General features: G+C 52.6%; 1 protein-coding gene across 1 annotated transcript; it reads left to right on the top strand.

The window, feature by feature from the left end:
• Nucleotides 1-12561: 12561 nt before the first annotated feature.
• On the top strand, nucleotides 12562-23671 carry LOC113407656 (AT-rich interactive domain-containing protein 5A-like). The gene is made up of 6 exons (XM_026656895.1): nucleotides 12562-12658; nucleotides 16392-16581; nucleotides 17581-17633; nucleotides 19536-19633; nucleotides 20513-20678; nucleotides 21222-23671. Exons 1-6 carry the CDS (start codon nucleotides 12563-12565, stop codon nucleotides 22788-22790), a joined length of 2172 nt encoding a protein of 723 aa, XP_026512680.1. The 5' UTR covers nucleotide 12562; the 3' UTR covers nucleotides 22791-23671.
• Nucleotides 23672-24280: the final 609 nt, after the last annotated feature.

The following is a 24280-nucleotide window of genomic DNA, read 5'->3' as shown; positions in this document are numbered from 1 at the left end:
TGCTCTGGAGAGGGAGGGGGGGCATTCAGTCTCATGAGCTTCTCAGCTCAGACTGCCGGCAAGGGGCCAACTGGTCTATATGACCCCTGGGCTGAGACCCACCAAACCTGTATCAGCCACAAAGCACCCAACAAGTGGTGAAATTATTTGGTGCCTACCAGCTAGAGCTGGTGTCTTTGGAAGATGGATGGCTCAGTGTCCCGTCATGGAGGGCAGGGGCCATCAGTCAGACTGCGGAGTTCAGATTGCTGGTTGCCCTGCATGTCTGCTTCCCAAGCTCTCACTGATGCAGTGGTGCTGATATTACACCCAGCTCGCTGGAGAGGAAGCTTTTGTTCTGCTATTGGAAAGTACGGCACACTCATTCAGCGAGCCACCCCGAGCCACAGTTACAACAGCCCCAAAAAGCCCAGGTGTTCCAGTAATGAAAGAGTTAATCACACACACACACACACATACACACACAAGCCACTTCCCTGAGTCTTGGGATGACTCACAGCCCACCACTCTGTCCGCTGGTAGAATTAACACAAGCAACCACAGAGCTCTTCCTCTGGACTCAGAGATGAACTGGTATTTAACACCACTCTCCTCCATCTCCTTCTTGCATTCTGGACCCAGCCTAACCAGCTAAGGCACCTATTGGAAAACGCAGCAAGTGACCATTGATTGGACCACAAAAACCATCTGGGCTAAGCATGGAGAGCCAGCTCAGTGTAACATCTGTAGCAGGACCGTCCAGCTGAACTCTGAGCCCTCCTCTGAGGACAGAGCCCTCCTTCAGTGTGTCTAGAAGGTCGTTTGTGGCCGAAACGGTAACTTTTCCTGTTTCACTACAATAGATAGAAATAGTCTGGTTGAACAAGGCTCAGCCTTGAATGCAATTGACATTCAGAGGAGTACAATGTAAGACGTGCAAATCTACAGCACGGCTCTTACCAGGTGTCCAGACTCCTGAGCTCTATTCTCATCTCTCTACTGATTCTTTGAGTGGCCTTGGGCAAGTCCTTTCATCTTCCTGTGCCTCCTTTCCCCATCTCTAAGGTGGGGATAGTGGTTCTTTCCTGCCTGCTGTGAGGCTTAGTTCATATATGTTTGTCAGGAGCACTGAGATCCTTGGACAGAACAAGGGGTTGACCTGTATGAGGCATAAGCCCGCTGTGCAGTAGTGAGACTGGTAGTGATGCTACAAGGCCTTGGCAGAGATGGTGTCTGGGGTGTGTGTGGCAACTGAGCACTGAGAACAGGAGAATGAGGAGGTGGCTGTCTAGTTTTAATGGTGTTGAGTACCTTTGAAAATCAGGCCATGTCTGTCCTCTCCTCTGGTACCTGGTTAACCATTTATACTGTTAACTAAACAACAGTATCTGCAGCCCAGCCATAAAGGGAAGAGTCACTTCCTAAACAGATGTGTGATGGACACCATCTTAGCCAAGCAGGGACTCCAGCATTAGATGACTCCTGAGTTAGATGCAGGAGTCTTTACAGCTGGAACTATAGCTCACATCTTCTGTGGATAAAGCTCTGATGAGAAGGAGTCACACACTGACCTGTGGGTTATAGAAGCACAGGGCCAGAATTTGGCAGCATCCCCTGGGCCTGCACAACTGCCCTTAGTGAAATTGCCTGGGTGTAATTGAAGATAGACCTTGGCCTGCTGAGTTTGTGCTTCCTCCAGGGCCTGTGTGGATTCTTGTATGAGTGCAGTCCCAGCGGTGGGGTACGCGACATGAATGAAAAGGTCACTTGCACATCTCAAGCATTTCTAGTTTTTGCAAAAATTACTTTTTGATCACAGGATGGTTAGTACACCAGTCAGTGGTTACCAATATTTGCTATTTGCATGGTATCTTGGGCAAGCTGAGTCACAAGGCATTGTTTCTGGGTTCTGACTGGATGATCTAAGGCAGCTTTATTAAATGGGAGGTGGCTCTTTTGGTCTGTTTTGCAATTCATCCATGAAAATTAGTAGCTTTTCAATTAATCTATTATGCGGGCGATGAGAAGAGATTTTGGAGGGAGCTGCGTTGGGCATATCCAGCGTATATACACTTGGGATATACATACCAGTGTAAGTCACTATTGAGTGGGTTGTCACCCTCTGTGCCAAATCCACAGAGGATGAGTTCTGTTATAGCTGTTAGCTACAGGAGCCATAACCTCAGGTCAAAAGTCGTCAAACGGCCGTGCCCTGTTCTTTTAGCCCTGAAGGTTACTGGTTCAGTTCCTGATCACTATAACCATTGCACTAGTATCCACAAGGCTTTTGCTTTCTGACAACAGGGGTGAGAGAGAGACTTGCTGGCCTGAACATTTGTGACTTAGGGGCACTAGTGCACACCAGTGAGGTGCATAGCAGACAGCTTGAATCCAAAGAATATCCACAAAGACTTTTTTGCTCTATTCACCCAGCTACACGGCAAGAAGCAACATGAGTTAACGCATGAGACACCAAACAGGGGTTGGAAGGTGTGAGTTCTAGCCCTGGCTCTGCTGATTTTTGACCTGGGGTAAAATACTTCTGTGTTCTATGACTCAGTTTCCCCATCTGTAAAGTTGGGACTAATGGTGAAACCGACCTTGATTAAATGCTTTAGGTTAGTGATGAAAAGTGCTATGTAAATGCTAAAAGTTGTTATTGCCTCTGAGCCAACTCAGCCTCAGCTTCTTGTGGCCTTTGTCCTTGTTAATTACAAAACCTGGTGCAGGTCTCAAACGCCCAGAGAAGGGGCAATATAAACATATTTTTAATTATTTTAAGCCACTGTCTAATTTCTCTCTGAGTTGTGGATCTCTCCTCTGTGTTTTATGTCCAGCTGTTGCTGCTTGGAAGTGAGCACATATTTTGCCCTGAAATCTGTATCCTGAATGAGCCATTCATTTGCCCTCCAGATCTTACTCATGATTTGCAATCCCAGTGTAACATTTTCACATTGTGTATGCACATCTCATCCAGGCTAAGAGCTGCACTTGGTGATGTAAGCTGATATTTTAATTCTCTTACAAGGAATGGTGTTTAGAGGAATGACTTAAGTGGATTACTCATCTTCTGTAATAACTTGGCAATGCTCCCGTTCTATTCCTAGACATGACGCTTGATGCTTTGATTCTTCTTCTTTTTTTAACGAGAAATTACACTCATGTGTTTTTCAAAGGCTGACTCCTCCCCCTTTATGAGCACTGCATTCTGGGAAATGTAGTAGATCTGCATTAAAGGAACAGGGCAGCTCTGAAAAGCAAACTGCACACTTCTGAGTATTGAGAGCTACATCCTCCACCCAGCACCCACCTCAAGTATCTGGGCCAGGTGCTGAGGAGATACATAAGGAGGAAGAGGGAGAAAGAGAAGGACATGCATGAAGGCTTCTTTATGCCAGCCCCGGAAGCTTCCCTGAGCCCCCTAATGTGATCTTAGCAGAGGGAGGATACATTACCAGTTAATTTTCTTGTGATACATTCAGATACCATGCTGCTGTGTGGGATAGATGGATGGATCTATCTTCCTATGGATGGAAGGATCCTCCTGTGGATGGATGGCTTGATGGATAAACAATCCATGCCCCTCCCTCTGCCAACTGCTGTGCAGAGTCCCTGTGAAGTTGGGCTCTGTGCCATGCAGGGGTTGTGCACCCCAGTCACAGCACCTTTGCAGGAGAACAACAGCAGAAGAGTCTCCAGGGGTGCAGAGGAGGGGACTGGTTTAGCCTCTAATTGCACAGGAGATACATTTAAATAATATTCACGGTGGAGCTTTAACTCAAACAGAAATGACAACACAAACCCCCAGGAGTAGGAAAACATCATGCAGGGACTTGGGGGGGACTGTTCTTAAGATCAGCACTTTGCAGGAACCCTTTTCAGGAGCATAACAAGGGCTCAGGCCATCTGGGCAAAAATATAGGCTGCAGTTGGTGGTTTACAGCATGACTGTAACTACTAGCCCCCATATCTTCTTTCACACCATTCAGGAAGGTACTTCATCCAGGGGCTCCCCACACCCTGAGATTGGCTTGGTTCAATTTTGTTTGGATAAAGGGCCCTCTATCCCTGCCAAGCTGCATTGTTGTTGGTTGTTCAGATACTACAGCAACAAGTACAGTATAAATACTGAGTTAGGTTATTACTGAAAAGAGCCACCGAACCAAGGTCTTGTCCTAAACACACTCGCATAACAAATGGAAAGGAAATTCACACATGTAGGAGGAAAGGGGACTCAGTCCCACTGGTATTCAAGCCTGAGATTCCTACGAGTCCAGGTATTTCAAAGCTGAGGTTTAGGCATGGGAAACCATCCCTTCTGCTCTAAGATCTCAGTGCTTGGCTAAGATTAAACAACACTGATTGTGATCACAAAAGCCCAGCAAGAGCTGTTTCGTGGCCTGGAAACCAATCCAGCTATTCCAGACAGAAGGACAGAATACAGAGTGAAAGATACAATTATCCAATATGGCCTAGATCCAAAGTCCAGTTAAATCAGTGAAAGTCAATCAATTGACTTCAGTGGCTTTGGATCAAGCCCTATATTAGCTTTCTCACCACAGTGTCTCCAATTAATTTACATCTCCACATCCTTTGGAAGCTGTAAACCCCATGTAAGCACAAGGGTTCATTAATTTTTATTATATTAATAGAATAGTTAACACTCAGGCATGAAACCACCATCTTCTCCATTTGACAATACAGACTATATCTCAGACAATGTAGCTCTCAGTTCAAGGCCTACAGTATTCAGAGTACCGTAAGTTCATCCATTTCTAACAGTTAACTTATTACATTATCCCACTCTTACCCCACACCCCCTCCTCAGACAGAGATCTCTGCTAATTCAGTTTTACATCCCACTGCCTTATGAAGCCAAATAAAACTGTCGATTATATTTTTTGAATAGCTATGGCTCTGGGCAATACATACAGTCACAAGAACTATGTATAACACTGGGCAATATTTTACTGATAGTGCCTTCTGTGCCAGTCAGAGATTGATTTCCAGTAAATCCTTAGCTTGAGTCCCCACATGGCTAGATAGTTAACTCTATGTGGCTTTTCTAGGGACTGGACCTCACTCATCTTCTCTTTATCTAATCTCATACATGTGGATGATACTCACATACTGTAATGCCCAATCCTGCAAGGTACTGACTGCCTTAACTCCCAGTAATATCAATATGAATTGAGGTCACACAGCAGGACTGGACTCATAATAAATTGAGGAACCATGTAATGAATTGCAGAACCATTGTATTCAGCTGCATTGCCTCACATGAGTAATGTGGCCAACCTCAGTCCAACAAAACCTATATCCCACATTACCCATCATGTACTATCTAGGTCATCTAGGGACCAGATGTTCAGTAGCACTGAGCAGACACCTCTCCTATTGGCTTCACTTGGAGCTTCAGGTGTGCAGCACCACAGAAAATCAAGCCCCATCTCTGTCTCTGTCACTAGCTCTAGCTCTATGTCTATCTATCTTATCAACTCATTGGGGGATTATTGTAGGAAAGTTTCTTGGACTGGGTTATTTGAACCAAGAGAAGGAAGTCATAAAAAGAATGAATCACGCACTGTACCTTACACCACAGCCCTTCCTCTGCTGTCCTTTCTCTCTGATCAGTTACAACAATATAGTAGAATATTTTTCCAGCCTCCCCCTCCTCTCCTGTGCTATTGCACTGAGAGGAGCACAACTCCAGTTTCCTGTTTTTTCACAAAAGAAAGGAAATAATGCAATCCTTTCCTTTTAAGTTTTTGCAATGACAGTAACACAACAAAATGTGAGACAACAGTGCAATCATAGCTGGAATATTATATAAAGCAGGCTGTCCTCCCCGCACTTCACCCCATCATCACAGCCGCTTCCAGTTTATCCCTGACTGTGACACTCACCTTACCCTTCCCTTCACCAGACTCCTTTCTATTATGGCCCTGAGTCAGCCAGGTTCTTGTTCAGGACTTGGCCACATTTAAAAGTGTGGCTGGTATAGGCAGACCAGCAGTCCCTCTTAGTGGAGACTCAGTTTATACTGGCCTAAAAAAAAAAAAGGTGTGTGTGTGTTTTGGTGGCATAGTTTATACTAGTTCCCTGAGCAAAATAAGCTTCCGCGGCAAAAGCACTTTTTGCCAGTATAACTGAGACCATACGAGGGCTTTTGTTGGCACAGCAATGTCATGAAAACTCAAACAGCTCTGAAGCAAAACTTTGAAGTGGAGACCTAGCCTCACACCTAGCTGCATCATTACTACTTAGATTTTTTATTTTGAAATGTACTTTTTTTAACTGCAGCAGCTACCACTGTGAAGGCAATAAAGCTTCTGCGGTGAATTGCTATGTTCTTTCAGAACAGAGATTACGAGGCAATTTAAAGATCATTGCAAAACTCCAGAATGTTACAGTGCATTTTAGCAACACATTTTAACAGGCTCCGGCAACTGAGACCCCCTAGTCACTCCACCGGCTGTGCCATGTGGGTTAGTGGATCTTTTTAGCACAGGCTAAAATCAATTAGTTTTTTGTTTCCACTCAATGAACCCTTATTTTAAGTCTTCCAGTTTTTCAGGGTTAAGTGCTCCTCACTAGTTGCCATTTGAGTGTATGATTCAAAAGCTGGCCTATTAAACCCTACTCCCCACTATTGTATATCACTCATTTATTTTAAATAAAGTCCTCACCACAAGACCTCCTGAGGTCCCTTCCAATCCTGATATTCTATGAATCTATGATTAAGATAGCAGAAGCCAGTGAAAAAAGAGCAAATGTATTTACAGAATGTAATGCTACCAATGGGCTATGCACAAACACCTGGCCATGGAAAATGGAAACTTGAAACAGGCTTGAATAATAACAACAAACGAATCATTAGAATATCAGGGTTGGAAGGGACCTCAGGAGGTATCTAGTCCAACCCCCTGCTCAAAGCAGGACCAACCCCAACTAAATCATCCCAGTCAGGGCTTTGTCAAGTTGGGCCTTAAAAACCTCTAAGGATGGAGATTCCGCCACCTCCCTAGGTAACCCGTTCCAGTGCTTCACCACCCTCCTAGTGAAATAGTGTTTCCTACTATCCAACCTAGACCTCCCCCACTGCAACTTGAGACCATTGCTGCTTGTTCTGTCAATAGCAGAACCAATGCTTCGGAATGGACAGAAGTATCAAGCTCAAAGGAGGCTGTATTTTAAACAGAGCCTGTAGGGGCCTGATCCAAAGCCCATTGAAGTCAGCGCCAGGGGTTGCATTGGTTTCCATGGACTTTAAAGGCGCCTCTGGTTTTGTAACTCTCTCTTTAACACTAGGGACAGTCCCCCAGTCTCACCTGCGAGTCCCGCCCTGATCGGGGCAACTGAGTTTTCGTGCTAGGCACTCCCTGAACGCGCCGGGCAGGTCACTTCTCCCCAAGCAAAGCCACTCGGACTTCCCTTCCCCTGCAGCGCGCTCCTCAGCTATACAGCCCTGGCCCGCGGGTAACAGTGCCCGGCACGGCCCCACGGAACCTCACAGGTGAGGGTCTCTCTCTGTGGTGCCGCGTTTCCCGTCCAGGGTGTTCACGCTCACCTCTGCCACAGCTCCTCTCCGTTACACCGGCGTCAAACCAGGAGAACCCTAGTGATGTGAACGGGTTACACCGGTGTCACTCCGGACTAAGGAAGGAGTCTGAGGGGAGAGCGGCGGGCGGGCTGAGGGGAGCGGCGCGCGGCACAACAGCCGCGCACCCAGGACCAACTACAACTCCCATGGGTCTGAGCTGCGCGGGGCGGGCCCAGCCCTTAACTGACTGCGCTCTTCTCCTATCGGCCGCGCCCCCCGGCTACCCCTGCCCAATCGGCGGGCGGGGCGGGGCGCCAGGCCGGCGAGGGGAGCGAGTTGCTGCCTCTCAGCCCGGACACTCCGGAGTCTCGCATGGGGCGGGCGGCGGCGGCGTGGGGGCCGGGCGGGCGCTGAGGCCGCGGCGCTGCGGGCGATGGGTAAGAAACAGCCCTGCCGGGTCTTGGCCGGGCAGCGTGTCCCGGCGGGGGGTGTAAGTTGGGGGGCCGGGCTGGCAGGGGGGGGGGGCGGGGGGGCGGGGGGGGGGGGGGGGGAGGGGGGGGGGCTGGGCCCCAGGAGACGCGAGCGGTTCGGGGTTGGGGCGGGAGCCGGCTTCCGACCCCGGTGATGGTAAATCCTGCAGCGCGCCCACGATCCCCTGCCCGGCAGCGGGGTCTGGGCTCGGCGAGAGTCGGGGCTCGCCGGCAGCCGCCCAGCCCTGTTCACACGGCCGGAGCCGGGCCCCAGTTGTCTTAGGCGGCAGGTTCTTCAGGAGGGGAGGGGGGGAGGGAGTTTTTTTTTTTTTCTTCTTCTCCGTCTCTCAAAAGTTTCTGGCTGCAGGGGGCTTCCCAGTCACTTTTTATCTCGAAATACACTTTTCTTTCTAGTTGGTAAATTTCAGCGCTGCGTCGGGTTCTGGCATCCCACTTCCTGTTGTGGTTTGTGATCTTTAGCTGGGCTCAGCTAATTTGTTGTGACAGCTGTCAGCAACAGCGTCTTTCTTCTCTCTCTCTCTTTGGTTCCCAGAAGAATCTGCCTGTTTTTCCCCTTCCCCGTCACGGCCTCCAAAGGGTTAAGCGGAGGTATTGTACAGTGTGTACGCAGAATTCGGGTTCCATTGTACTCTGTCATTTCCCGAAAGCGGCTCACGCTTGTACTTTGAAGATGCTAACGGCCCCTCCTTCCGAGCCAAGAAATGCTTTGACCTTTTCAAGAACACTTTTTTTTTTTTTTCTCCAACCAGTACGGCCGTGTAGAGGAATGAAGCGAAGCTATTCCCATTTGCCCCTCACCGGAGCACATACACGCACACATACCTTGGTAGTTAGTGTGAACAAGAGAAATGTTCAGTAATGGGCGTGTGTGTGTGACTCTGGAAATTGCAGATTGCTGCTGTGAAATACAAACATCCACTGTCACTGTTGGCAAAGGCAGAACCAAAAATCCAAAATACCAGAGGACTCTGCTGTTCCGGATTAGATTGGAGTCGTCTTTCCTTGGGGATTTAGTTAACGCACGCTCCCTTTCTCTATGCATTGGAATATGTATGAGGTTGAGCACCCCCTGCTGCCCCCTTGGGTAGGGTTTAGATGAGCTCATGGGTCATTGCCATCTCTAATTTCTGTGATTCCCTGAAGTTTGGGAATGGATTTGCTGCACTTTCTGCCTTGCTGACATTGGTGCCCTGCTGGTTTCTCGCTCTCACTCTTGTTTATACTGAGTTTTTGATTTGTTAGCAAGGTTGGGTTGCTTTTGGTTTAAGGTTTCTTTTTGTAGCAGCGTAATCTCATGGCTGAAGCACAGGGGTCGGAGCCTGGAGAACTGGCTTCTATTCCTTGCTGTGCCATTGTGCGACCTTGGGCGAGTCCCTCCCTTCCCCATTCCATGCCTCAGTTTCCCCACCTGTAAAATGATGGTTATGATACTGCCCCATCACATGTGATGCTGTGGTGTCGACATTAATCCACTAGTGATGGAAGGATAAAGCACTGATTTTGAGCAGCATGTCCAGCTCTCCTCTCTGGACTGGTGAGAGAACGGTGCTGTCAGAGGAAGGGACACCACCATAAACTGTGTGAGCCCCCAACCATGCAGAAGGACAGCCCCAAAACAGGCACTTTGCCATCCCAATAAAACTGCCAAGCAGGGTCCTGCGCAGCTGCCTTGCAAATAAACAGGTGCTTTTCAGTGTTGCAACCCAGATAAGACGCATCCCAACTGGCATGAAACAAAGAACAGTATAATACTGGATCCTCAGGATAGGAAATGGGGGGGAGGGGAGGAACAACTGCTGGGATCTGCATAGGAAGAATGAAGCGGGAGCAGCAGGACTCTGCAGAGCAGAGGGGTAGATTCCTACATGTGGCGTGAGCCAAGTTGTGCTCTAACTCTTCCATATGCAACCCCCCTGATGTCTCCAATGTCAGCGAGGGCAGGGGTCTGCCCTGTTTATATAAGGAAAGGAGGGCACAGCTTGTCAACAAGCCATGATCCATCCAGTGTAACTGTTAGGAGAACTCCCTAATTAATGGTGTTCGGCTTGCTTTGTAATTAACAAAAACACCTGCACTTGACTCCTTTGTTTATTGGGAGTTGTGCTCTTGCGTCAGTGAGGGGTTCAGGTGTCTTTGTCCCTTCCTCTCCCTGCCTGTTCTCTGTGCCATGTTGACGAGCCCAGGCAGTTGGGGGGGGGGGTTGACTCTCAGCCTTCCTCCCTCCCCCATAGTAGCTCCTGCCATAAGCCGGGTAAAAGACTCAAGCTGTTCTCTGCTCTGTTTCCCAAAGTTGTCATCATGTCCAGTAATCCTCTCAGAAGCCGGGCTTGTTTTGGCTGCCGTGCGTGGTGATCTCATGCCCGGAGAACATTAAACCGGCCAGTTTTCTCTCCCCTTTGTACAGTATGTGAAAGCATTTTATGAGCTCGCTGACCCCGTGGGGCTGAGAACGACACACAGCAAACACGAACTGGAGTAGGCTGAGGGGCTGAGCCTTGGGAACAGATCAGCCCTTGTTGTTGTTTGAAAAGCTCCAGAAGGAGAGGTTGATATTTCACCAGTGTCAGAAGGAGAGACTGATGCGGCCTGGTTCTGATCCACTGGTTCTGGTTCCGATCTGCCCTCCCCTCAGCTTGGAAACGGGGTTTGTTGGAGTAGTGGGTGACCTCGGCCCGACAGATGTTGCTCGTTCGGGCTCCGGCTCCGGCACCAGCAGAAGTGCAGAGTAGGAGGGGTTTTTTGTTTGTTTGTTTCTCTTCCTTCCTTGTTGTGTAAACAGAATCTATATTAAGCAGTTATGCAACGTGGAATGAATCGCACAAGTGCAGAAAGGGGGGGTGGGGCCTCTGCCCTGAGTTCACAGCAGATCATGCACCATTCCAAGCCCCCCATTTCCAGAAACATTGTGTAGTGTGGGAGTTGCTCGGCAAGGTTGCTTACTGGACCACAGCCAAAGACAAGCTATGTCCCAGGTTCTGACGGGGTGGCCTCCGTGCAGTACTCACTATGGCAATCAGGGACCCTCCTCAGGACTGGAACTTGGCACTAGGACCTTGCTCTGCCACTGTCCTGCTGTGCAATCGTAGCCAAGTCACATCTCTGCTCAGTGCCTCAGTTTCCCCTCTCTCAATTTAGATTGTAAACTCTTCAGGGCAGGTAGGTGTCTGTGTAGCACCCAGCACGGTGGGGCCCTGGTCTCAGTGTGGCCTCTAGACGCTACAGTAATATACCTCTTACAGTGTCCCGGCTGTGCTTCCCTTGGCCTGGCCTTTGGGCAGGAGTTTCCCGCTGGCTCTCTGGTCGGGGGTGGGTGTACTTTTTTGTAATTGTTCAATTGTCCGTTACTTGTGGGTTGGATTAGCAGCAGCACAGACCCAAATGCTTGCTTTAGGCCGATTGGGGACAGTGCAGGGCAGTCTGCCCAGCTCTACCCCCCTACTGACTTGGAGGGGTTGGGATTCTTCTACGAGCCAGGTGGGAACTGGTGAGGGCTATTTATTTAACTGCTGGGTAGTGGAGGGAGGTGGTCTCTACCCCGCTCTCGCTGTCTATGGGCTCTTGTTGAAGAACCTGAGGGGTAGGGGGTTCGACAGGGCAGGAGTGGTCAGGGGCTGCAGTAGACCTAAGGCAGGTCATGTCTTGCGTTGTCTCAGGTAATGACTGGGGAAGTGGAAGGGTCTCTCCACTTGCTCGCTGGGGCTGGGGGGATTTCCCATCCCTCTTCAGCAACTGGAGGGAGAGTGAGCCACCTGCCAGAGGCAGTTAGCCGAGCGTCTGGCAGGAACGGATGTGGCTGAGGTGGGGAAGCGTTCACAGCATTGCACTGGCTCCCACGGCTCCAGGAAGCCACCCTGAAAGCGAAAGCAGTGGCCAGACGGCCCACCGTCAGGAGCTGTTGACAAACACGGCATGTCTCTGAACAGGAAGCAAGGCAGATACCTGCGTCACAGAGGTCTCTGTTCTTGGAAAGCCTGCCTGTCCTCAGGCCCAGTCCAGGGCAGTGGGTCCCTCTGGCATGTCCAAGGCTGAAGAGTGTCCCTCTCTGGAGTTCTGACTGGGTTCAGCTGGGGCCTGGCCCCCTGTGCAGGGCTGGGACCTCCCTCAGAAAGAGTGGCGTGTAGCAATGGACCATGGGCCCAAGCATGAAATCCTGAAAGACCTGACTGTTTCCCGAGTTCAGGGCTGTGCAGATCTGAGCATCCAGGTCTCCATCCATTGGAGAGGCCTGGACTGGGAAGTCTAGATCTAGCTCCAGCTCTGCGCCCTGCGTTTGAGGGGAGGGAAGGTTGGATCCTGGATTACTGATGCTGGAAACTGGGGCCCTGTAGCATTTGAGGGACTGATCACATGTATTCCCTAGTACATGCATCTGTCTGGGCTGCCAAGGAGTGCTGGTGTCTCACTCTGCAGTGTGTGTGCAGAGTATGGAGAGAACCTCCCCTTGATTTGCATGATTGTTTGGGCCTTTCACTTCTCAATGGTTTCTTCATCTTCTCCCTTGGCCACAGCACTCAGCTTTAAAGGGAAGAGGAAGAAGAAGACATCCACAATGGAGGCTGCTGGGCGGGGGCCTGTGGAAGAGGCTGATGCTGTGAAGCCTGGACCCGAGGGGAGCCAGAGCACTGTGGACCCGCTGGACCAAGTGGTGAGTGAGAAACAGCGTGAAGTTCTCTCCTTGTCTCCCATTGGAGTTTCTTGAGGCACTCTGCCTTCTCCATGAGATGGGAATGGGGTGCTTGAACCCTCTGAGAGAGGTGGGCAAAGGATGCTGTCGAGGTATATTTTGCTGTTTGGGTACCTGTGTTCATAGCTGCACCAGTCGACAGGCCAGGGCAGCAACTGACAACAATGCTCCAGGAACAACAGCTGAAATTCCTGTGCAGCCTAGTGCGGGGGGAATCTCTCTCCTTCCTCTTGATGGCAAACAGTTGCTAAAGACAGTTCATCGCTGTTCCAGCATACCCTGATAGGGGCTGCTCTGGGTGTCTGTACTGAAAGACAGCCCTAGACTTTGGGTTGGTCTCACTCTTATTCTAGATGAAGGAAAAACAACCAATTTTAAAGTCAAGCCTCCAGGGAAGTGCCGGCGGGGGTTGTTTTATTTATTTTCTCGTAGGTGCCCCAGTCCTGGCCTGGGACCTTGTTGGGCTGGGCGGTGTACAGCCCTAGAACAGAGAGAGGGGACCTGCCCCAAAGTACATGATGAGAGCCGACAGGCAGAGACAGAGCACAAGGAAGCAATGAGACAGTGCTGTCTACCTGGGCAGGGCAGACACAGGGCAAAGGGGTAGAACGCATCAGCAGAGTGAACCGTGGGATAGATGCAAATGACAAGTTAGTGCCAGGATTTTTTTTTCTTAAAATCAGCTAAAGGGAAAGAAAAGGGACAGGGATGAGGGGGGCAGGTGTGGAGTGACATGGAGATGAAGGGACTATGAGGGAGACTGTGTGCATCGTCTTTATAACCTGCTGCCTCAGCTTGGCCTCAGTCGCCAGGCTCCTTAGAGATGTGGAGGCGTGATGCGGAGCCATTCCATAGAGTGGCTACGGAATTCTGCATGGGGCCTGTTTGTGTGGCCAGGGCTGACTTACACCTGCATCAGTCCCTTATTTACACCTGCAACATGCAGCAAAGGTGTGTCCCTTACAATAGAGAAGACCCAGAACTTGGTTGTCATAAATAGAAGGGGATTGTTGATAAGACTCAGGGGTTCTCTTGAACTTCCAGACAAATGCAACCTGTGCTGTTGAAGCAGTGGTGGAACAGACTACTGATGACGCTGCAGTCCTAGGCGTGCAAACCTGCCCGGTGCTCAGTTTGCGCACACAAATGGCTGGCGTGCACACACAGGTGTGCACCATCTGCAGCAGGGAGTCGGAAGTCAGGCTGCAACTGAGACACTGAGAGTGTTTCGGGGCAAGGCGCATTACAGGCCTCTGGGATAATCGGTGCAGTTATGGAATTGAGACCATTTCCAGGAATGGTGACAACCCAAAAGAGAAAGCAGATGCTCAGATTGTCCGTCTGCATCATGTGAAACTGAGAGGGGAGCCACAGAGCCAAGGAATTAATGAGGGGGAAATGGGTGAAGGGCAGTCGAAGAAGTCATGTCCGCCTTTGTCTCTCTCTGAGCATTGCTGCCCTTGCCGCATGGAGCGTGTTGCATAGTCATGTATGCTGCTGGGTGCATGTGGCCCCATGCTGCTCTGTGAAAGGCCTGCGGGAGCGCACCCAGTCCAGAGCAGGTCACTGCATGGAGTATGTGGACCATAGGAAGCGTGTCTGTTCTCTATTTTGGGGGAGATGCCCCTTTAGCTCACCAGAGGCCTGTGGCATCTCCATTGTGGAAGGTTGTGAGTTCTGTTCCTCCTGTTGCTTGTAGACATCTGCCTGCCTACGGGGCCTGTTCCATGGCCTCCTGGCCACAGAACCTTCTATGGGACTGTTGCGTGAGACTGGTGTGTCCTCCTCATCACTTCAGTTGTCAATTTAAAGTCCTCCTAGGTTGCAGCCATGGGGTGGGTGTGAGTCGTACAGCCTCCCTGGGTCGAGTGTTGGGTTACACTGGTTCTTGTCAATCCGTTATCTCCCCAAGCACTATGGAAACTCACATATGATGCCTTGTGTCTTTGTGGGCACATCTAAAGGGCACCTGCCACTTCCATCTTGGTGGGGAGAGAGATGGGATGGATACAAAAGAGACCTTCCCCATGGTGCTGAGAGTGAGGGGTGTAGATTGTGTGAGTCCTCAGCACTGGGTGGCTGGTGTGATTGCTAAAGATGGGACTAGAGACAAAGTGTCCCCAGCAGTCCCTTGCCCTGGGCCTAGCTGCTGTGACAGCCATGGCAAGACACACCATAACACTGCTCCCATTAAATGGCACTGGATGTCTTGGGTGACCAGCAATGGCAGACCATGCCTCTCGCCCTCCAGGCCACCAGTGTTGGTCCAATCTAGGAAAAATTGTTCCCCTCTGAGTGTTGTTCTGGTGAAAGGAGTTTGGTGAAGTGGTTCATTCACTCAGTCTGGTTTCCAGCAGGCAGGTGGCCGCTTCACCGAAACCTCTGCCACAGCCAACTTGAGTGAGCAGGCTTAGCAGAGTGGGCGAGGACCGGATGGTGTACAAAGTGTGTCTCGTGCCTTAGAGGAGAGGGCTGTCCCATCAGGGCAGGCCTGAGTGGGTGGTGGCGGTGCTGAGTGGGTTTGAGAAACTTGCCCTGTGGCAGAGGCCTTGATTGCCAGGACTCTCGCTCACGCACCAGTCCCCCGTACTGAATTCACTGAGGTTTAAAAAAGGAAAAGGAGGCCCAGAAATAGCTCAGCAGCTAAAATAACACGTCTGTCACAAGCAGTTAAAAGAATAGAAAGAAGAAAAAGTGCTGGGAGCTGAGCAGCTGCTTTGCCCAAAAATAGCAACAAGTTTTATAACTCTGGAAAATGTAGAACAAACAAATGAGAAACATTTTTAGCCGAGAGAGAGAGAGAGAGGATGAGAGCGAGTATTTCTGCCCTTCTGTTTTCCTGGAAGCTGTTCCTCGTGTTCTCACACAGCTCCAGTGCTCTGACCAACTTGGCTGCCTTCCCAGCCGGGAGAATAATAAACTCTGGCTCTCACTCTTTAGTTGCACAAGTCTGTTACTCTCCGGAGCTAATAAAATGCCTCCGACCACAAAACGCCTCTCGATGGTATTTAGAGCAGTGGTACAATGCAGCATGGCATTCTGTGAAAACCCCACTGGTGGGAGTAGAACCCAGGAGTCCTGACTCCCAGTTCACTACTGTGAGTGTGTATCCAGCAGGCAGAGCCATGCAGATGTGTGTTGGGGGTGTCCAAGATGAGGTTGAAAAGAGGCAAGAAAATGTGAGGCTTCAGTAACTCTCTTATCATCCCTGGCATTCCGTAAGTGGCCTTGTACTGTTCCCCTCCTTGCTGAGGGACTCTGGGGGCAACTGGTCCTGGATCTTGGCACTCCAGCCTGCACAGCTGTTCTGAAGCAAACATGAGCTAGGCCGTGGGAGCTGCTGCTGCTCCTCAGCTGTGCATATCTAGGAGGGTTAAGGAATTAATATAGTCCCCCCCCCCCCCAAATGCAGTCTTCTCTGGATTCAGGAAGACTTTAGCTGGCTCTGTGTGGCAAACGCATATAAGTTGGGTGACCTAGTGGCAATGGCCTGGCAGTCAGGACTCCTGGTACAATTCCTGGCTCTGATAGGGAACATGGCCCAGTGAGTAGAGTGGGGGCTGGGAGCCAGGACTCCCAGGTTCTATTCCTGGCTCTGCCATGGACTCTATGTGAGCTGAGGCAGGTCCCCTCCCTCTCTGTCCTTTGACTTCCCCGCCTCAGTTGGTGATTGCCTGGCTGTGTTTCTCCGCAGGACTCGCCAGCACTGAAGCCAGACAGCAGCTCCGAAGAGGAGCAGAAGAGGCTGGTGGAGGAGATGGGGGATGAGCAGGCATCGAGCAGGGAGAAGGAGGAGGAGCAGACCTTCCTGGTCAATCTCTACAAGTTCATGAAGGACCGTCACACCCCCATTGAGAGGGTGCCTCATCTCGGCTTTAAGCAGAGTGCGTCCACTCACCTTGCGCGCGTCCGCTCATTTCTCCTGCCACAACCCACTGCTCGGCTGCTCATAACCATGTCTTGGGGCCGGGGGGAGTCCCCGAATCCTTTGCTGGTTTCCAGCACAGGTGGCACGGCAGGAGTGGGTGTAGGAGTGACATGCAAGCCACCTCTTCAGGGCCGGCCTGTGAGAGGCTGTCACATCCATGTAACAGCCAGTCATAGACTGGGGGCAGGAAGTGGGGCTATCCCAGGACAGTGCCAGTGATTCCCCCTCCACGACTGGCAGGCCCAGGCCTGTTGGCTGAGTAACCTGCCAGCGCCACGAGCAACTAGCACCACTCAGTGGCCCAAAGGAAGCAAACTGTGGCTGCTAGTGAGATCCTCATGCAGGTGGCTCACAACAATTCAAGGGTGGCTTTTTGAGTGACCAGAACTCCCCTTCCCAGGCCCTGCATGGGTGGGGGTGTTATCTATGCTGCGCCCTGTGCGGGGGGGTGCTAATGGCAGAGAGCAAGAGGAGAAAGCCATTGTGTGTGGTGAAGCATACTGCTCTGATCTCTGCCAGCGCCTTGGCCATGCCAGCAGGGGCCTCGGCCGGGTGGGCAGCTTCCTTGCAACAGCACCTCTGTGCTCACTGGGACCATAACAGTCTGGTCATCTTCCTTGTGGCAGTACCCTGCCCAAGCCACCCAGTGTCCCAGCACTGACCTCTCCCTGAAAGGTAGCACAGCAGCTGGTCTCCCAGCATGACACGGCTGTGGTGCTCCCTATACATCCTGTGTATGGAGCCCTGCCCTGGCTGACGACCCAGCGTCATGTTGCTGATGGCCCATCCTGTAGTTCCCATTAAAGTCAGTGGGGGCTACTCTCACACAATCTCCAAGAGTCCCACTGACAAGGCTGCTGGTGATGAAGGGTGAGTAGTGCCTCGGCACAGGGGTCATGAAACGTTAGCCCAGTGACCTGCCCTCACTCCTTGCCTGTTCCTTGTCTTTGTCTAGTTAACCTGTGGAAGATCTACAAAGCCGTGGAGAAGCTGGGAGCGTATGAGCTGGTAAGAAGAGTGGAACTGTATTACTGGGGCAGGGACTCCGCTGCCATCACCCTTATGCTGCCCTGTCGCAGGGTCATCTCTTTAGCAAAGTGGGACACAACTTCCTCTGGAGCCTAAATCTGTTGCTATGTGCAGCAGTTGGGAGCAGGACAGGGTTTAGAGGATCATGGGGGACAGGCCAAGCCTGTGGCCAACCTCCTGTTCAAACAGGTCTCAGCTGCAATGCTGCAACGATGGGGCAAGGCTCCTTGGCGTGGAAGAGACCTCCCAGAGTCTCTCAGCCGAGGTGGAACTGTCATTACTTCCAGACAGAGTCATGCCCAGAGGGCTGAAGGTGGTCCCTAGTGCACAAAGCTGTGATGGCCAATCTGTGCTGTTGGTGCAGATCTCGACCCAAGCGACCCCACTTGGAATGAAGAGAAGGGGCTCAGAGGCTGGTGTAGACTTGCCTTTGGGCTCTTCTGCAGCAGAACTGCAAAGATGTTGGGATGTCCCAGCTGGTTCACGCCTCCCTGCAACAGCAAATCCACCGTGTTAGAGGGGCAGGGGCAGGGTCATCTTGGTGAAGCTCATGGTTCAGGTCCTGAAGCAAGGGACAGCGCACACAGCTTCTGATTGGCACAGACGGTGCAGTGCAATAAGCAAAGCACAGTGCTGGACCTGAAGGCAGAGGGGTGGAAAATCCAGTTCCTGGGGACATTGGCAGCCAGAGCAAGAGAGTTTGGGGGAAAGGAAAAAGGTACCTGGCATCTGCCTTCCTGTCACAGATACCCTGCTCAGCCCCGCAGAGCAAGAGCAGTGTGCAGAGTCCTGGAGCTGGCCCTTTAAAGGCCCCACCCTACCGAGGCTCGTGGGCATGAGAGAGTTAACCAGGCACCTGGTGATTTATCTCTCTGAGCAGAGCAGTGCTGGCATCTCCTGCTGCCTCTTCCTGTCCCTGGTGGATTTAACGGGCAGAGGGGGGAGGGGACTTTGCTGCAGAATGAACATTTTCCTTCATGTTGGCACTTTGCTTGGCTCAGCTGATTTCCTCCCCGTTGCCCCATCTGTTCCTGCAAACAGCAGCAATGCGAGTTGCTGGCGCCAGCACCTGTGCGGAGTGCCATGGGGAGGGGAGGCTGCCTGGAGCCCACAAGGGGGGCTCTCCGGCTCCAGACACCAGTGGGATGGAGCATGTGGCGTTTTCAGCAAGTTGACCAAAAGCCCTGCCACCTGCAGCTGACCCACCCTGGGGTGAGGGGAATGGATCTAGTTAGCCTCATCTGTGCCCATCACTTAACTCTTTCTTGGCTCCCCAGTGCAGCACGGTGCTCATTGCTGCGCAGGGGAAGGTGGCTTGGGGGTCAAAGCAGGACAGCAGGAGGTCGGGCCCGCATTGGAGCTCTGTACACCAGTGCTGTGCTGGAACTGGAAAGCCTGGGTTTTGGTCTAGCTGTGCCATGGTTGTGCTGTGCCTCGGTTTCCCCAGCTGTAAACTGTGATGGTCACAGGCTTAGGCAGGATCCCAACAGGTGGCCTGTGATCTGTGTGCTGGTTGGCCTGTCCTGTTCTCAGCCATGGCCCTGTCGTGAGGCTCCATGGAGGGTTGGATGTAGTCTCAGGTGTTAGTGCAATGAGCATCCATTAGCAGGGCCGAGAGCCTAGGGTGCCAGCTCTAACACAGAACCTGTGGTCAGCTCCTTGGATGCTCCCCAACCCCCAGCTTTGGAGGGGAGCTGCTGTCGCCGCCCCCAGCCCTGCTCAGGCACTCCAGCTTCCTGTGCTGGCAGGGCCTCTCCCTTCTCTGCAGCACTGGCACATCGCTGGGGTAAGGGTGCCGCCCACAGGCGCATTGTGCAAGGTGCTCCTTGATGCTGTGGACACAGCGTCCCCAGTAGGTCTCATTCTCCCCTCCTTTTGCAGGTCACAGGAAGACGCCTCTGGAAGAACGTGTATGATGAGCTGGGGGGCAGCCCTGGAAGCACCAGCGCAGCCACCTGCACCAGGAGGCACTACGAGAGGTATGGATCCCTCCTGCCCATGCCACAGCCCTGGGGGCACAGACAGGAAGAGCAGCCAGTCCTCCCGGAGTGCCTCGCCTCAGCTAGCTGCCAGTGTCACCAGGAACAGCCGCTCCTGGCCACGGACGGCTGCCCTTGAGGCCTCGGTTTGAGTGTCCGCTCTGCCAGCCAGGCTGTGAGGTCTGTCCTGGCGACCGGCACTGTCTGTGGTGCTGAGCCCACACTAGCACAGCGGGGGCTTGCTCCCTCTGCAGCACATAGGGTTTGAGCAGGTTGCTGTGCCTCTCACGCAGGCAGCAGACGCTCCTGCTCCTCGATCCTGCTCCTCGGTCACTCTTCCAGTCCTGGGTCCCCAGATCAGTGGCTTCCAGTTAACATCACCCTGCATCTGCTGCTTCTCACCTTGTGCCCGCACTACGTGTAAACTGGGTACCCCGGCACGTCCTGCCCCTTTGCTCTGTGCCTGAGTTTCCCCATCTGTAAAATGGGGGATGGTACCGCCCTTACTCTGCAGGCTGTGGCAGGGATGCACCCAGCCACGTTTGAGGTATTTTGAGATCCTCCAATGGAAGGGACCAGAGAAGAGTGGGGCGCCGGGGAGGGGTTGTTTATTACAGCCCAATTGTCTGAGGACATACAGGTCCCCGAGGATGCTGGTTGCACCTGCTAGGGTGTACCAGTGCTGGAATCCGGTGCTTCCTCCTAGGAACATGGGTACAGCTGCATGGGCCTAGTGCCACTGCTGTGCTCTGCCCAGGCCCAGCCAAGTCCTCTGCTGTGAGTCATGGTTAGGGTGGGGAGGGCCTGCACGTCTCAGTGGAACTGGGCTCCTCTGGGCCACAGTCCCTGATTCATGCACTTGGCCTCTCTGTCCTGCAGGCTGGTCCTCCCGTACGTGCGACACCTGAAGGGCGAGGATGACAAGCCCCTTCCCCCTGCCAAGCCCCGGAAGCAGTACAAGGTCTCCAGGGAGCCCCGTGGGGAGCAGGGCGATGATGCAGCCGAAAAGAGCAAGAGAGTCAAGAAGGAGAAAAGCGGAGACCAGGTGCAGGACTGTGCCAAGCTGGGCCAGGCCGGGACACCCCCTCCTCAGGGCCTCTCGACAGCAGCCTCCAGACCATTGCTCCTGACAGTGCTCATGCTGCAAGGAGAGATACTGGGGGCTGTGCTGGGGCGAGGGATTGGGCAGGGAGAAAAGCCTCTGAGACAAGAGAACTGCAATGGGCCAGGGGGCAGCAGGGAGGAGGAGGCTGTGGCTGGATGCCTGGGGGAAGAGAACAAAGGAATGGGCAAGTGCGGGAGCTGGAGGGCTGGCTCCCCATGGCTTTTGGGGGGGACTCCGACAGGTGGGTGGATCTGGAACCCACACAGCTGTGATTAGACGTTCAGCTAGAATGGGGAGCTCTTACTACAGCGGCTGAGGAGGAGGGGGAGCTGCTCACCCAGGTCAGGGGTCGGCCTGGGAGTGTCCCTCTGCATTTAGCAGATGATCAGGGGCTGTGTCCCGTGCCCCCTTTCACCCTAACCTGCTCACGGGAGTGTTCTCAGCCCTTTCCCAGCGCTCATGGTCCCATCCCTTGGGTTGTAGGTTTTGCCTGAGAAGGTGAAGCCGGATGCCTCTGCCGCTCCCAAACAGGGCAGGGAGGCTGTGACGGATGGCCCCGAGCAGAGCCGACCAGGAGACCGAGCTGAGGGGCTCCCCCTTTTGAACACCAAAGACTTGGCCAAGAGCCAGCTGTCTGTGAGCTGCCACAGCAACTGTAGGGCCCACGGCTGCTCCGAGGCCTACAAACGGCTCTTCTCCAGCTTCTACTTCAAAGGGAACCATGGTATCATGTCTCCCTTGGCCAAGAAGAAGCTGCTGGCTCAAGTGAGCAAGGCTGAATCCCTGCACTGTGATGAGAGACACCTGAGCCATTGCCCCGAAGGCAAGAAATCCAGGTCTGCAGGGCTCCCCTGCCCCAGCCCAGAGCTTGACTCCAACAGGCCGTCAGTCATTCATCAGAGCAAAGAGGGAAGGAGCCCTGTGCCAGAGGGGGATGATGCCAATGACCCAGCCCAAGCGTGTCACCCCCCTAACAAAGGGGCGGGGGCACCATGCCCAAAGGGATCTCTGAGCCCCAGAGGCAGCCAGATATTTCCAAGGACAGAGGATGGGAGTTCAGGGCGCCACCTCTCCCCTGCTCCTGCCACCTTCACTGGCCACTTCCACACGTACAGAAGTGAGGTTCTGAAACCCGTGAGCTGCCACCCCCTACGAGGCCCGATGGAGTATTTTCGTGGCTTCAAGGATTTCCCAGAGTCTCTCTCCATCTATCAGCAGCCAGGCAAGGACCTGCAGCCAGCCAACCTCCCTCGGAAGAGGCAGGAGGGTACGGACGGTTGTGTGGAGCAGCCAGAAGATCTGCGCAGCAAAGCGAGCCAGGCTCCGCCCTCCTGGAGCAGAGACAGCCAGGGACCCTCCGCCTTCTATAAAGGCGGCTCTGCAGGGAGCAGAGGCTCTCCCTACGCCAGTGTGAAAGCCTGCTGGGTCCCACACATGACCAGCTTTGCCAAGGCCAGTCCCCAGCTACCCAAGAATGGCGGGCTCGTCCAGCCCATCCCGCAGAGCCAGGTGGGCAGCCCTGGCCTGGGCCCCGGGCCGAGGAGCAAGCGCAGTCTGGAGGAGGAGGGCTTTGTTCATGGGAAGAAGCTAAAGGCCGTCTCGCCTCTCGTCAAGGGAGTGGAGCCAAAGGACAAGCGCAGCAAGTCGCCGAGCCTCCAGCCGGGCCTGGCCAAGCCACAGGCTGTGGTGCCAAGCCCCAGCTTCCCAGCGCCGCTCCCCTCTGCTGCAGGGCAGGACAGTTACAAAGGGACGATGCTGAGGTTCCCGGTGAACTTTGGCACCCACGCGGACCATTTAAAGGGCCAGTCCTCTCCACTGATCCCTTCGCTCTCTGTCAACCCATTTGTCATCCCTGCGTTTCCAGGCCACTTATTAGCTGCCTCCACTCAATCCTCAGACCTCTGCCGGCCGCTGGCTGCCAGCCTAGTGCACTACCCTACGTCTTACGACAGCTCGCTGCGGCACAGGCTATACCCTGTCACAACGTGGCACAATCAGCCAACATACGCCTCCCCCCACGGGACCACCTTCCACCGGAACAACAAGCTGTAGCCACTGGCGTGGGCACTGTCCCTTGTGGGGAGAGAGGTTTTCTACTGATGGTAGTGGGTCTCAGCCAGCCATGGCGCAGGGGTAGGACACTCAGTAACACTGGAGTTGCAGCTGTGCTGCATCTCACCTTTGGAGCTGCCCCAGTCCCATGGCCTTGTATTGCAAAGCGGTAAGAGAATATACGGACACTCTGGACCACGTCATTTTTACTCTTGATCTTTGAGCTTTATTTGTAATTGACATCATACGCTGGGGACTTCAACACATACGTTGTGGGTTTAAAAAAAAAAAGGGAGCAAAATAGGTTCAGGAGATTCCTCTTAATGCCGGAGGTGACCCCATTCACCTTGTAGTCGCTCAGACAAGTAGGTTCCAAAGTGCAGCGCGAACTTGGATGTTGTCGGTCCATGCTCCTTAATAGCAGGACTGAAAATAGGAGTGTAAAGACAGGGAGAGAGGAAAAATTCAAATGAATTAACAAGTACTATTTCTAGGGTATCCCAATATGCTAGCTGAGTTTTTGGGGTGCTCTATGATCCATGTTACAGAGCACTAGTTCTTCTGATCTAAAAACGGAGCAAGTTTATTTCAGTTGAGTTGCCTCGAGGACAGGAATCATGGGTTTCAATTTCCAGGGGATTGGGGGAGGGGAGTTAAAACACCCATTGGTTTTGCAGAACCCTGAAATGGTTTGAGACGTTCCCAAGCTATTCCCATCCCAACATGACACTGTCTGTGGAGATTCCTGTGGATCTCTCCAAAGGCTGCATTGGTCTGGTTGGAAGCATCTAGGTGTCTACAATAAAACTGCCCAAGATGGTGCAAAATGGGTAGAGTGTTTGGGGTCTCTGTGGTCTCTGGGACTGTGGCGGGAGGAGGAAGAGGCCCATCAGGAGTGTCCAATACTAAGCGAATAGTGTGTGCCATGTGTATGCTTTGTAGTGATTGCATTGTCACTTAACGAAGCACGTGTGATGGGGACCTGCTGACCTGGCACTATGCACAGGGCTGGTGAGGAATAGCTCTCTTGGGAACAGGCTGGCACCACCTTGAAAGAAGGTGGTTGGATGAGCAGCAAACGGTACTGCCTGTCCTCACCTAGGGTGTAAGCACTGGTACGACTCCACTGACTTCAGCAGGGTTAATCACACTGGTGGGACTGGAAGGAGATGTAAATTCTGACTCCTGCTCCTGTCCATTTCGATGCCAAACCTGTCCACTGACTTCAGTGGGAGCAAGTTCAAGGCCTTGAAAGGGTTAAAGATGCAGAATCTTAAAGTTGGCAGGAAACTAAGACTTTTTGCCACCTCAGCTGTGGGATCTTGGGGGTTCTGCAAGTGGTGCCGTGTTCAAAACTACTGCTCCGACTGAAATGCCTCCTGCCTGTTAGAAATGGGAATTTCTGCCTGTCCCTCTGGACATCCTTCCCTTGTGCAGTGTTGGCGAAGGGCATAGCTGGACTCTCCTTCTAACCCTTGGTTCATCTCCCT

The sequence above is a fragment of the Terrapene carolina genome, unplaced genomic scaffold, assembly GCF_002925995.2.
Source record: "Terrapene carolina triunguis isolate 2854851 unplaced genomic scaffold, T_m_triunguis-2.0 Scaffold51, whole genome shotgun sequence".
In the NCBI taxonomy this organism is placed as follows: Eukaryota; Metazoa; Chordata; order Testudines; family Emydidae; genus Terrapene; species Terrapene triunguis.
The sequence above is the reverse complement of the archived record's forward strand: the minus strand, read 5'-3'. Positions and strand labels throughout refer to the sequence as shown.